Source organism: Labrus bergylta, chromosome 19 (genome assembly GCF_963930695.1).
Source record: "Labrus bergylta chromosome 19, fLabBer1.1, whole genome shotgun sequence".
NCBI classification, from domain to species: domain Eukaryota; kingdom Metazoa; phylum Chordata; class Actinopteri; order Labriformes; family Labridae; genus Labrus; species Labrus bergylta.
In genome coordinates, this window is record NC_089213.1 from 8,105,058 (window position 1) to 8,119,629 (window position 14,572).

A 14,572-nucleotide genomic window follows, 5' to 3' on the forward strand; every position below is an offset into this window, starting at 1 on the left:
ATCTCCTTTTCCTGAAGTATGAAACCAACTGCTGCAGACTTGAGACTTGCATAATCATCACAGTGAAAATAAGCCATGCTTCTATTTTTGTCGGTTACATAATGGTAGATTTGGGTTGATGCAGCCGAACGTCTGGAAATGGAGCAGAATCAAAGAGGTCTCACGATGTGTCTGCTCCGTGTTTAAAGCCCGACAACGTGGCGCTGACGTCAGCCCAGACACCGGAGGAGCGCTGCCTTCATGTGCAAACTCTCTTTGACTCAGCCTTTTTTTTTTTTTTTTTTTTCCCTCAAAAGTGTTTCTGCTCCACATGAAGAGGTGACGAGAACTAGAGCAAAGGAAACTTTAGCGGTCTGCCAGATAATACAACAATGTGAGACAGCTATCTGCAAGCTTCTTTTAGTGGGTGGCTGCTGCTCACTCCGTCAGGAGCAAAACTTCTGTCTGAGAAACGCCTGTTTGCCAAAGTGGGTTGAAAATTTCAATTTATTTCAAACTTTGATGCAGACTTGGCAGGTTTGATATGAATTAGGGCAATCTTTATAAAGTTTTTGTGCGCTGTAAATTAAGAGTTTGTGCTGAAGAATGTTTAATTAAAAAAGATACAATCCCATATTCAGTATATTCTTTTTAAAAGAAGCACTGGCTGTCAGCAGTGTTTGGAAAAAGCAGCGCTAGTTGGGCGTCGGTAGCCAAGTGGTTATATTGTGCGCCACATGTACAGAGGCAGTCCAATGGGGTCAGATATTTGTGGGGAAAGTTGGAGGGGATGAGATTATTTTTCTCATCTTGTTTATTTATGTTAAAAAACAGAAAGTGTGGGGTGCGGGATAGCCTAGCGGTTATGATGGGCGTCCCACGTACAGAAGATGTGGTCCTCGTTGCGGCCTTGGGTTCAAATCCAACCTAAGGCCTTTGCCGCATGTCATCCCCCACTCTCTTCTCCCAACATTTCCTGCGTGTCCTCAGCTGTCCTATCTAATGAAGGCAAAAAGGAGGACTACATCCTCCGTGCATGGGCTGTGCACACAAAGCACTGCACCACCGGCGCCCCACTTTTCACCAGCTTAGACGCTTTATTGACCGAGTAGTGCGATCGGGTCAACAAACACTAGCTACATTTTCCAACAACAAAGATGAAGAGCACACAAAACAACAAAACATTGTTTAGTCTGATAAATAAATATTACTGCTCATCAGTCCAATCGTCATAGATTTAAAATAGGCAACTATTTTCTCTTTCATTTCACAACATCATCACACCAATTTTCTTGGCTTTAACAACATAACATCCCCAATTTCCCCTCTGGGGATCAATAAAGTATTATTCTCTGAAAAATATTTTATTCAGCCGAGTGCTCGATCTCAAGTTATCAGGCGCTAGCGGAGCTGACCGAAGTAGCAGATCAGCTCTCAGCTCCTTCTGAATCCAGGAGCAGCGCTGTTGGGAGGAGAGAGTGGGGGGGGGGGGGGGGGGGGAGACATGCAGCAAAGGGCGCCGGTCGCCGTCGGTTTCGATCCCAACATCGCTGCAAAGAGGACTATAGCCTCTGTACATGGGACGCGTGACATAACCGCTAGGCTATATGGCCCCCCCATATTTGGAATTTATTTTAAATAATATATTATGATAAATGTCAATAAGGCTCACTTTGTTATTGTACTCATAGCTCAGCTCTTCACACCTCTCTCAAGTCTCAGGCCAGGCAAGTTTACACTAACATGACAACACAGCCTGTATTTAATTTGAACTTCCAGAAGTTAAATGCAGCATGAGATAGTGAAAATCTGGTTGGTTATATTACTAGTATACTCCTCCTCAGAGTCAAACTGATTTGTTCATCAGTTCAAAAATGGTCTTGATGAGGCATAACAAGCCTATCTTCCCACTTTCTCTTCCTTCCTCTGTCTCTGAGCCATGAAGCATAATTTAATTAGTCGACAACAGCGAGACAAGAGAGGAAGAGACGCAGCCATTCACCTTTTTTTTTTTTTTTTTCCATCTCATTACAGAGGCTGCATTAGTACAGGACATTGCTCCACTTAACAACTCCCACATAATAAACAAACAAACATCCAGCCGGCCGGCTCTGCAGATGTTTCCACATCTGATCTCCATTAAAAAAAACACTCGGCGACATTAACAAACACAGAGCGACAGACTGACCCATGTGAAAAATGCGTGTGTGTGTGTGCAATCTAATCTCTGCTTCAGACGGCTACTCCTCATGAAGAATCTAATTGACTGGCGTGATCAATTCAACGGATTTTTCTTGATTTTTCTTGGCCAGCCGAGTAGGTCAACCAATGAGGTTTGAGGATTGCTCTAATGGGAGCTGAGCTTGAGGTTAAACCTTGTAGATCTAAGGCTATCGATTCACCACACAGTCGATGGATTCTTACAGAACAACAAGAGTGAAATAAGAAAATAAACACGATCAAGAAGGAAACTTCCTCATGTGTAAAAGAGGTGTGTTTATATAACCGACACCGCTGTGAACAGTTCAGGGAAGGTTTTGAGCTCATCACTGAATATTTTAGAGTTCAGACTCCACTGAAGAAGCATCTAAACTGTGTATCTTAGACTAACTCTTGCAAACTAGTTCACAGTCTGATGACGAATGCACGTAAAAAAGCAGGAAAGAGACTGGGACTCTGTGTGACTCAAACGTGAATTGAAAGTATACCAAGACCCCAACGTTTTTTTTTTTTTGGAGATTCATTTGGCCGCAGTCTGAACTCCAAAGTATTCAAACATTTTGGATTTGGGACATCAGCTGTGCACTTTAACTGTAAAAAGTGGACATTGCTAAACTATCTGTGTTGACATGTTTGGTGCTACCCCCCTTGGTTACTTGGCACCAAAAGTGACTATATGTGGACAAGAATTGTCCAGCTACATTTCTGACCCCCTCGTACCATATTCCACCCCTCGTCTACTCAGATCGTCCAATCCTGGGCTTCTTTCCTTCCCCCGCTCCAATTATGAAACAAAAGGTGGTCGTGCCTTCGCTGTTTTAGCCCCAACTCTTTGGAATCAACTCTCACACACCTTCAGATCAGCAGAATCTTTGGACTGTTTCAAGAAGCATCCAAGAACTCACCTGTACAGACAAGCCTTCATGAAACCCCTAAAACCCTTTCTTGTGCCTACTCTTTTGTGTGTCTTTTCTTCTTCTTAACCTTGGCTTGTTCGGCTTTGTGATTCATTTATGTAAAAAAAAAATTCTCACTGTATGAATTGTTTGATTGCTTTTATCTGTGAATCAATTTGTAACTAAGTAACTGTAACTGTTTTAAAAGTGCTATATAAATAAAGTCTTACTTACTCACTTACTTATCAATCAATCACGAGGAAGTCCCGCCCTAAAGCATACTCGATGTGACTGTATTGAATTCAAGTTCACAGAATGGACATCATGATGCGGCCCGAAGAAGGCTTGAAATTTAAGACAGAGACTAGAACATTTTTCTTTTATGTTTTGTTTTCTGTGCTGATCTTGTTCAATGTGAGGAATGTGAAAACATGATGTTGCTGTGCTTCTCTGTTTACATGCTGATCTTTGTTTATGTTGTTTTAATTTATTATTGATTCGACTGTAGAGGCAGCTGTTTGTGTGCAGCGCTGGAGTCAATGACAAATATCCCCAAGAGAACAGAAAAGTGTAATCAGAGTCATTTGGCACTCTTCTGTCGCCCCCTGCTAGTCACGAGCAAAGATGCTAGTTTAAGGCACTTCGTCATTGGCTTCACTTTGGATTGGATTCATCCACTCGTCATAAAGTCTGTAGCTGGACAGGTAACACCGGGACATATTTACACATTTCCACTTCAAATATTATGAATGCCAAGTTGGGCGATGACTATAGATATTCATATTTATTCATCGCTCAAAGGAAATACATGAAGAAAGAATAAAGCAAACATGGAAATATCTTCTTGAACTTTGGAACCGTTAGATTGTTTTTTTCTTCTTAAATGTCCCTTACTTTCTGGTGTTCCCGTTACTTTTCTTTAAAGCTCCCATCCGGTCAAACATGTGTTTTCTCCTATTGTGCCGTAGGGCTGTACTACGGATTGTGTTCAAGTTGTTCAGTAAGTATTTCAATGTTTGTCCTTTTTTCCAGTCAGTAAAAAACAACAATAATCTAGAGCCTATCTGGGTCTCTGGTTTCCCTGTCAAAATTTCAAAAAAACACTGTTTTACATAAGCAGTCCAGATGTTTCATGAGGTGGTAAATGTATGAATTTTTAACCAAGCATGTCAGAAACTGTCGTTCTGAGTTTTCTACCAACTTTGCAAAACAATAAGCATTAAAATACTGCAAACTTCAGCAACGGAGAGACACTTCTAATCTCCTAAACAGGAAGTTGGTTCCTTTTGTAAAAGAAAAGCAAATGCACCCACCAGAATGTCCAGGCAGGCAGCTTTCAGGAGCGTGATCTGGTCCGCGATGGTCAGCGCCGTGAAGCCAGGCACTCGTTTGGCAAATTCCACGATCTTGATAATGCACTTAGTGGCCAGCTCGCTGAACTTGTCCCACAGGCCCAGGTCCAGCCTCACGCGGTGGTCTGCACTCGAGTTCTGCAGCGCGCACACACACACACACACACACACACACACACACACACACACACACACACACACACACACACATAAAGAAATAAAGGGTAAGACGCCAGGGGATGACGAGGCAGCTACTTTGCACAGACGGCTGCTAATGATCTCCTCACTCTGCTCTATATGTGTCACACTTACACAGTAAATAGGCTCCATAAGACCGGAGCTCGCAGACACACTGGCAGGATTGTTGTTGTGAATACGCTGAGCTGAGCTGTGTTGAGCCGAGCCGAGCCGGGCCCTGAGATAATGAGCCTAACAGTGTCAGTGGGATGCTTTGGCAATGACGGGATGCAGAAACAGAGCTGTGACAGGTAGCACTGAGTGGTTTGAAGCCAGAGGTGCCATTAATACAGATATATGGTCCATAACCCGACACACTCTCAGACTGGAGAGGGAGCTATAGGGATGGGAGGAATGAAGACTTAGGAAAAGGAATGGGGAAAAAGTGGAGGTAAAAGTACCGTAAGGCACCAGAGAGAGGAAAGGAGGAGATGAAATGGCAGATGAAAGGGAGGAAAGTTAAGTATTTGAGAGCAGAGAGGGATTATGGGAGGATTTTTTTTTTTCTTCTGGGAGGTGATGTGTGAGCTCAGGTGAGAATGAATCATCAGTTTGTTGATTTTAAGGCCTTTGATTCAGAATCCTGCAACAGCTTCAACTTTGAATACCAGTTTTAAAGTAGAATTTCATGTGTGTGCATGTATGTCTGCTAACCTATCTTTCATGCCACATGACAAATAAGCATGATGTTTTTTTGTAGAAAAGCATGACTGCACGCTCATAGCTGCAGTGACTCATAATAAATCCGTTGACTTTTGTAACATCATTGCCTCTAGATCAAAACCTAATCTCTACTGCAAATCTAATCAGAGACGAGGAGGGACAAACAGGGCTCATGCATGATCTACTTCTATCATTAGCTGCAGACAAAACAATGTGTATAAATATCTCTGCCAGGTTAAATCCTTTTAGAATCCAAAAAAATCTGTAAATGAAATGCAGAATCTGTTTCTGGAGGTCTGGCTTTTAGTATGAGACGTCTGTATGGAGAGCAAAAGAAGAAAGAAGGAAGTCTACCATAGTGACATCAAACATTTTAGATTGAGCACATCACATCTGTTTGATGATGTTTCATCACAAATACAAGCAGAGTTGGTTTTTCCTGACGTCCTGTAAGGCATCATTAATGATGAATCCATCCAATCCAACCTCCAGTCGCCAAACCTTTTACAAATCTGCATCATGATGTTATTTCAGCAAGCTTAAGCCCTGCTTATTCAAGTAAATCACAAGAAATCAGTCTCATACTGCTTAAGTAAGCCAGAGTGAAGCCTCTGTGTAACTTACTATTTACAGTTAAACTGAGACTCGCCAGAAACAGATGAATCTGTAGCTACTCTGAAGGATGAAATGAAATAATGAAGAGGCAGCTTTTATTTTCCTGACATGTCTGGATGAGAGAATTTCACTACACTTTTCATCTAAACACACCATAGCTTCTCAAGTTGCTAACTGAATTGGAAACAATGCACGATACAGGGATGTACACTCTGCTCTCGCTCGGTCACTCTCTCTCTCTTTCTATTTGAAGCTGCATCCGTCACAGTCCTCTTAGCCTCAGCCATTGTATCAGACAGACTGGCTTTGTTATAGCTGAAGGCTGGTGTGTGTGAACCACTGACGTAAAGTTGTACGCACTTTTCCCAACCCGAGACTACATCGCTCATTTCGCTGTCAAAGTAACAAAGTGCTGAAAGCGGCTGACCGGGGAAAAGTAGCATTGTTGCTTTAACCAACCTCATAATCTTCTTTTCTTAAATTTAGGGCTGTAGGTCTCTTAGACATTTTCTTATTGTTCCCTATCACTAAAATGATTCAGTCCATGATGAAAAAAAACATTTATACACTGAATTCAAACGCACAAGGCATTATCAATCAATCAATCAATCAAACTCTATTTGAATAGCACTTTTCATACAATAATGTATGACAAAGTGCTTTTACATCAACATAAATCACAAATGGGGCGCGCTGGTGGGCCCGCATCCCATGTATCGAGGCTGTCGTCTCGAGGCCTCCTTCCCGCATATCGTTCCCCACTATCTCTCTCTGGTTTCCAACTCTATCCACTGTCCTATCTCTCTCCATAAAGGCACAAAAGCCCAAAAACAAATCTTTAAAAAAACATAAATCACAAAGCAACAACATGACTCCCTCCAAAAACTAAGGTAAAAATAACTACTACTACTATAAAAACAGGTACTGACGGACAGAGGAAACACTATCATTAATTGTTAATGAGGAAACACAGGAGGGTAAAAATGTAATAAAACTAGATAAAATGAGCTAGACTAAAAAGGTAGGTCTTGAGTTTGCTTTTAAAAATGTTTACATTGTGTTCTGCCCTCACGTCTCCAGGTAAATTGTTCCACTGACGGGGGCCGTGGTAATAAGAAGATGCCTCAGCGTAGGTTTTAGTTTGGACACTTGGAACAACTAAAAGACCACTTCAAGAAGACCTGAGGGCTCTGGTGTGCTCATAAGATAAAAGCAAGTGGGATAAATCCATTAAGAGATTTAAAAAACAATAAAATAATCTTAATATCAATTCTAAAAAGACATTAGCGCATAAAGTGCATTATAATAATGGTTATAAATGAAAGAACTATCAGTTCACAGTGTGAATGTTTTGCACTAGACTGTCAGTTGAGGCGTTTGAAGTCATCATGTGAGTTTACGAAGCTAACGCAGGGTTTATGAACGTTAAGCTGTTCAGCTCGGATGAGAAATAAACAGTCTGTGTTTACCTGCTGTGTGCAGCTTGGAATAAACACAGCAGCTGCTCTGAACATTTTGGAATATTAAAATAACTGCCTTAATATTGGTCTAATGCAACGACATGTCTTTGAAGAAGTGAGAATAAGAATCTGGCCTCAGGTCTTGAGCTGGCTCTGGTCTTCATGAGTGCAGGCAGGGTTCAGGTCTCTGTGTGATCTGCAGACTGAACATGTTTCGGCTCTAATTGGACTTCTTTTCAACCATGTCACTGTGTTTATGAACTTAGCCAGCAAGTAGCGTGGAAGTATTACCAAAACCGTTAATGGTCAAAACTGAATTAATTGACTAAAGTTTTCATAAACTTTCATAAATCCTTCCCAACATTTCTGGTTTCTAGCCCTCTGATGAAGATACTGTTATATATTGATAAGGAGGCCTTTTTCAGTGGAAACTATATAACTTTGGCTGCACAGGGCCGCAGTGTTAAGCGAGGAGGTTCCTGGTTCGAATCCCCACGGACAGGAGTCTCTCTGTGTGGAGTTTTCATGTTCTCTCCGTGCATGTGTGGGTTCCCTCCAGGTACTCCGGCTTCCTCCCACAGTCCAAAGACATGCTCGTTAGGTTAATTGGTGACTAAAATTGTCCATAGGTGTGAATGTGAGTGTGTCTGGTTTTTCTCTATATGTCAGGCCTGTGATTGGCTGATGAACAGTCCAGGGTGTACCCCGCCTCTCGCCCCAATGACAGCTGGTATCAGCTCACGCCTCAAGGTGAATGCGTTTGTTAATTTTTTTATTGATATTTTGGATCTTAATGACCAAAAGAAACAAACAGTTTTGGTATTGCAACAGAAGACAGCAGTGGGAGAGAGGCTGTAATATCTGCAACATGAAGCATCAGAATAAGTCAACTTAAATGTTTTCATGAAGCACAAACTGGCTAAGATTTTTATTCCCAGTGTCTGTCAACATCACAGAAAGAGCTAGATACTGTTTTTAAGTCATTTTTCTTTAAATCCACCAGACTCCTTTGACAAAGAGTTCTAGTTGGACCTTGAAGAAAACAGTAGTTGCTGGTCTACAGCTGCCTCTCTCAGTTTGGGGTTTATATATAATATAAACTACTGAACACAGCTGTAAGAAAAATCTGCCTCTTTTTCTGCTTCATTGTTCATTTTATCTCCTTCTTAACTTCCACCTGATGGATGAATGATAAATATCTCAACTGGAAGCTAGTTTAAAATCTTGTGAACAACACTGCAAGATCCCCAGTCTTTGCAAAAAAATAAAAGTCTGTGTCTCTGTAGACATCTTCAGATTTTAAAATGTGTTTAAAAGCAGTTTGCATTGTATGGTAGGCATCATTTTTTAAGTTTATACCGACTTGTGCTTCATCCTTTTCATTGGACATCCGTTTTGGTCTTGTGTAGTAAACATGATTTTTAAGTGACTGTTTCCTTTTTGGAGTCCACTCTCCCTCTTTAGAGTGTTTCTCAAATTATGTACCAGAGTTAAAGCTCGTGCATTTCAACAAACAATAAACAGGGACAAAAAAGGTGCATTTACAGCAACGTCTCGGGCCTGCAGTAACACTGAGCGATGTTGTGAGCGTACACAGAATGATTCACAGGCCTTAGGAAAAAGACTTGCTGCTGCTGTAAATGACTGAAGTATAGCCTTTTATTCTCAGTTCATAAATACAGCTGCAAAGAGACGCTGACAAACAGTGAATTGTGTCTCTGAACACACTCTTCAGACATGTTTATCCGGCATTGAAAGCTGTAATGAAGCCAGCTGCACAAAGGAAATGACCTCTAATCAAACAGGATTTTCTCACAAACAGGAGGATCAGAGTGGAGTGGACAGTGCGCTTTTTGCCTGCCTTAAGTTACAGCTTTGGTCATACTTTGTAATTTGTTTATCAAGTTATATTTCAAAGGACTCATTCTCTCTCAGGCAGAATCAAAGAAAGTACTGTCTGGAGCACAAGAGTCACTTAAGGCTAAAGACTTCCTCAGAGTCAAACTGTGTCGAAACATTAGTCCTTTACAACCAAAATAATTTTGCCTTAAGTGACTTGTGTGCTCCGATTCTTCCTTTGGTTTCCCCCATTGAAGGGGTCAAGTTATAATTCACTTAGAAGACGATACATCAGAGAGTAAGTACAACACTAATGCATTCATACACCGCCACCGAAGCAGCAGGAGCAATGCAGGGTTAAGTGTCTTGCCCAAGGACACATTGCCCAGCTGGGGATCGAACCCTCACTCATTGTAGACCGTCATGACTCAGAGACATTTATACAGGATATACTTCATTTCTGCCGTATTTATGTGTAAAATCTTGCACATTCTGCCTTTAAAACAACAATATGACTCAGTTGTAACGTTTGCCATGTCAAACCGAGTATTGTACAAACACATCAATTATAAACTGCATTGAAGCGATGAACTCCAGGAAAACGGAGCTTTAAATAACTTAAGCACATCAAAACCCAGACAAAGAGAATATTAAAGTTAGAGAGAAATAAGAATATCAGTCTGATGAGCCAATCTTAAATTTTAATTCTCATATTTAAACTTTTAAAGTGGAACCAGAGGGGAACACATGTCTACTCTGCAGTCTTCAGAGGGATGCAGCGAGAGAAAAGACAGACTGTAGGAGTTTTGTTAACCCTAGTCCCAGGAGTGTTATATAATCCTCAAACTCATTCCAAATATGGCAGAATTCATCTTTCTTTGTTTTTATTCCAAACTCAGAAAAGGCCAAACTGAAACCATTACATGTTACGTTCATTAACCCGTTCTTCTATATGTGCAAACTATAAGGGGAATATATATCGGGGATTCTACATCCTTTGGCACAAAATGACAAATGCATAGGCACAAAAAGTTTTCTTGTATTTGACACTGACAGGCGCCAATGATTACGCAAAGTGTCTGAATTACAGAAAAGATCCCTTCAGTGGTCGACCTCTTCAGGGACAGTGCCAGGATTTTTTTTTTTTCTCGGTGCTAAGGGGGAGCTTGACTTTTATGTTGGGTTGCTATTATTACAGTTTATTTAAAAACTACAGAAGTAAGTGAGGGGGCTTAACCGAGGCTAGACACATTGATGATGGGGCTATAGCGCCCTGGTGTAGCGCCGTGCTTGGATCTCTTTCTTAAAGAGTAAGACCCAATTTCAATCAAATCAGAAACAATTGATAAGTTACTCTCTTTAAAGACACCAGACTTCATTGGCAGAAACAGTAACATTATCTTCCACAACCGTATCGTATTGTGTGGTATTATTTCATACCCTATCCTATACTTTGCTATCCTATCATACCATAGTTTGTCATAGAGGTGGAAAAAAAAATCAATTCATGTAAAAATCGAGATTCTTCTCTTCTAAGATTTAAAATTGATTCATTACTTCCAAAAAAAAAAAAAAAAAAAAGGGCTAATCAGTTACTCCCTGCTAAGTGCTAAGGCTGGCTCTTTAACACAGCAAGACATTCAGCCAGTCTCACAGATAACTGGAGTAGATCCTGAAGTATGTACTAATTCTTACATAGACACCCAAACTCACTCTACTGGGTCGTATCGTTTGTTGAGTCATTTCAGATCGTATCATTTCTATCCTATCATACTGTATCGTATTGTGTCTTACTGTGTCATATCCTATCCTATCATACCATATCGTCTTGTATTGTATCCTATCATAATCGACCGGTTACAAAGAAGGACTGAAGAGAAGATAACACGGGACAAAGAACTGATGATGATGTGCAGGAAGGTGAGAAAGGTTCTCCAGCCCTGAAGCTGCTGAAGAAAGATCAGCAGGTGGAAAAAAAGTGACCAACTAATATGACATCCTTTACTGGAAATCCAATATGTACTCAATATGTTGGTACTCTCACGTTAACATCAGTCTAAGCCCAGCCTGGGGAGCTCGTTCAGTGTGAGATGGCTTTAACACAGCAGCCGCCTGCAGCCCACGACCAGCGCAGACAGCTGGAGCGTCCCTCTGCTCCTCAGCACATCAATCCCCCCCCCCTGAGGTCGTTACTGTGAGGCAGTTAGCACCGTGCCTGCTGCTGGACACTGTCACCAGCAAATAAAATCTATTGTGTGGCCACCCAAGTGAGAGAGAGAGAGCGGGAGGAGGGGGGGGGGAGATAAAGGGAGACAGCAGAGAGGGAGAGAGGGAGTCAGAGAGAGAGAGAGATCATTAAACATGATCTGGGGTTAAGTGAGAGGCACATTAGGGCCGTGCTTAAATCACACACAACGAGCTACAGTCGACACAACAGCACTACGGACGCACATTCCACTGATTGACGTCCAGTTTGATGGGGAGGGAGGAGGTGCAGAGACATGAGAGAGAAAGAGAGAGAGAGAGAGAGAGAGAGAGAGAGAGAGAGAGAGTTTGCACAGTGCACATATGTTGGGGGGGAGGAGGTGTCTGATATTAAAGCAACTTATCTTTCTCTTCCCCTCTGGGTGGAGAGAAAGAGAGGGAAGAGAAAAGGGGAGCTGAGGAGGATAATTTGCTGTTTCAACCCTCCTGCAATCTCAGTCAATTACACAAGTCCCATAATTCAATAGAGTGAAACAAGGAGGTTGCACGGGATTCCTAATTTCATTTAAGAACATTTATAAAAACAAATTAGACAAGTTACGATGTCGGAAAAACAAGCTAGTGGAGCAGAAGTGAGGGCTCTGCATGTTGTGTGTACAGTGGCAGGAAGCGCAGGCTTGTGTGTACGGATGCAGGAGGTACAGGGCAGTAAAAGCAGGCAGCACCTGTGACGGATAGCAATGGCAGAGAAACTGTAATGTGGCTAATATCTCCAGACAGGGCTGAGCTACTGTACAGCAGCTGCCTGCAGCCGCCTGATCGCCTAATGTTTTATTTTGTCTTTTGAAAGTGCCGGGCTCGTTTTTCATCATCATCACTGTCAATGAAGCGTTATTCATTGTGGAGCTAAGCCCTCTCACTCGCGCAGCTATCTCAACTAACCCGGCAATGAACTCCTAAATCACTGCAGACTAGGATTTGAATATTTCACCACATAATTGGAGCTTTAACCTAATCTAGGGGCGCGGGAGCTCCTCTTCTGTTTCCGACGAGGAGGACTCAAAAGGCGCATCAGGATCCAATCGCTTGTAATAATGAGGAACTTCTCACAGTCTGTGAGCAAGCATAATTACCACTGATCCAGATTAAGGCTTTATCTGAGGCCCGACTGCCACTCCAACAAACAGCAAACACTGGCTTCTATCACAACCAGGGAGCAAGCTTTTTTTGCTATTTTGTCCTCCTATTTTCAGCCGCCTGAAAGCAGACTGTTTATTTTGTAAAAATCAGGAAGTGTCGTGGGAGAGGGAATGGGATGAGGGTGGAGTGGGGAGGGGTTACAGCGATTAGGAGCTTTGTGTTGGGTTTGAAAAGGGGAAAATAAAAGAGTTATGGAGATGGAGGCTTACTGTACATTGAAGCGACAGCAGCAGCTGCACACAGTGGAGAGCTCGTCGCTGCACTGTGTGACAATTTGCTCCACTTAAGCATCTCGTACACATCTGTGCTCTGAGGGTTTATTGTCAGTGACTGAATGGCTTTCATCACTGCAACAAGAGAGACATTACTGCACATTATGGCAGCTCAGCAGGTTTGTTTTTCTTACTAGAGACTCTGTTTGACATGAGTGACAGTTGTCATGAGATTTCCAAACTAGCATCGCAGAGTCTTTAAACATGCCCCGCCCCCTCCTGCTCCAAACACCCCCCTAAGTGTCAGTCATCTCTCATTGGAATCTATATGTAAGTCATCTCTCAAAACAAACACATTAGACGCTGTCAGCTCCCCGCATAATGCTGCCAATGCCGGCATGTCAATCAAACATCGCTATCTCTGCTAGCTATCAAACCTGCACCCGGGTCCTGCAGCTGGAACAGCTCGCCTGTCAAAGCCTCATGAAAACTCAGTGGAAACAAAACAATGGTTTTTTTTACAGAGTCATGTGCTCGCTCTGGAGCTTTTCTCGACACTTGTCTGACCTACAACTTTTGCACTGAGTCATGACAAGTGCAGACGTGTCCCTCGGGGGGGGGGGGGGGGGGAAGAAACGCTATCTGTCGCTCAGAATGTGTCCTTTTACAGGGTCGACGGGCTTAGTGAGCAGACAAGTGAGGGTCTGATGTGTCCAACTGACGAGTCTCTTCTTCGAGGACCTGCGAGGATTACATTCCCCTCCATATCTGGCCTTTTTGTGGGTTGTTAGTTTAGCCTAAGGTTTGAGGGTTTGGGGGGAGGTTCAGGGACGCCACAGACCTTGACGTCTGCTGGGAGGTGACGGGAGGAATAAAGCTCTCACAAACCCTGACAAGCCTCACGACGCCCAGCTTAGCGCTGTTGCACACCAGGGGACGGATCCACTGCTTCCGCGCACATTTTTGATTCATGGCAGCAGATAATGACACCAGTTGGATCAGCTGAATTTATTCCACTTTTCAGACATGTCAAAACCTGGTGGCTCTTTTGACGCCTGCCTCCAGCAGACTGATGGGCAGCCGCCGAGCTGCAAACATTCCCCCGATGAGAGTTTGATGTTTGCAGCCATACAGCATCTCTCAGTCCTGACACCTCTCCCTTAATTTCCCCTCTCACCATTGCATAGCGTATAAAAACTGGGGTAAACAAACAATGCTACCATCTTGAATCTGTCTCACCAGGGGCCGCTGGAAGTCATGATGTGTTAGCTGCACAGTAGCCGACATAATGCATGATTTCTATTGTCTCCCCATCACGCTTAATGTCCAATCAATGGCTCTTGTGAGCAGAAGAAGACGAAGTGTCGGCGAGGATTTGCCTGGACAGTCAGCTGCATTAGAGAGGGATTTAGAGTACAGTACAAGAGATTGATTATCATTATGAGCTCAGCACTCACAGCTACTGTGTAAGAGTGGATCAAAGGAGCATAATGGGGCCGTAAGCAACCCAGACTTATGGAGCCAAAGATGCAAACTGCAGCTCTGCTTATATGTTCATAATCAACCCTATAAAAACCCAAAGTGTTCTGGTGGTTTGGGGACGTCAGAAAATATGTTTGGGATGAGTAGAGATCTTTCACAGGATGCTTGTGGGACTGAAGTATTCTATATGTTTTGTGACGCACAAGGACCAC

The 14,572-nt window shown here is 42.6% G+C and overlaps 1 protein-coding gene across 2 annotated transcripts in view; it reads right to left on the bottom strand.

Moving 5' to 3' along the window:
* The window catches only part of LOC109987541 (retinoic acid receptor beta), a 106,482-nt gene that overhangs the window by 18,447 nt on the left and 73,463 nt on the right, over positions 1 to 14,572 (bottom strand). For both annotated transcript variants that reach the window (XM_020638646.3, XM_065948318.1), the window contains exon 5: positions 4,409 to 4,585. In XM_020638646.3, coding sequence (XP_020494302.3) covers positions 4,409 to 4,585 — 177 coding nt within the window. The remainder of the gene's footprint in view (positions 1 to 4,408; positions 4,586 to 14,572) is intronic.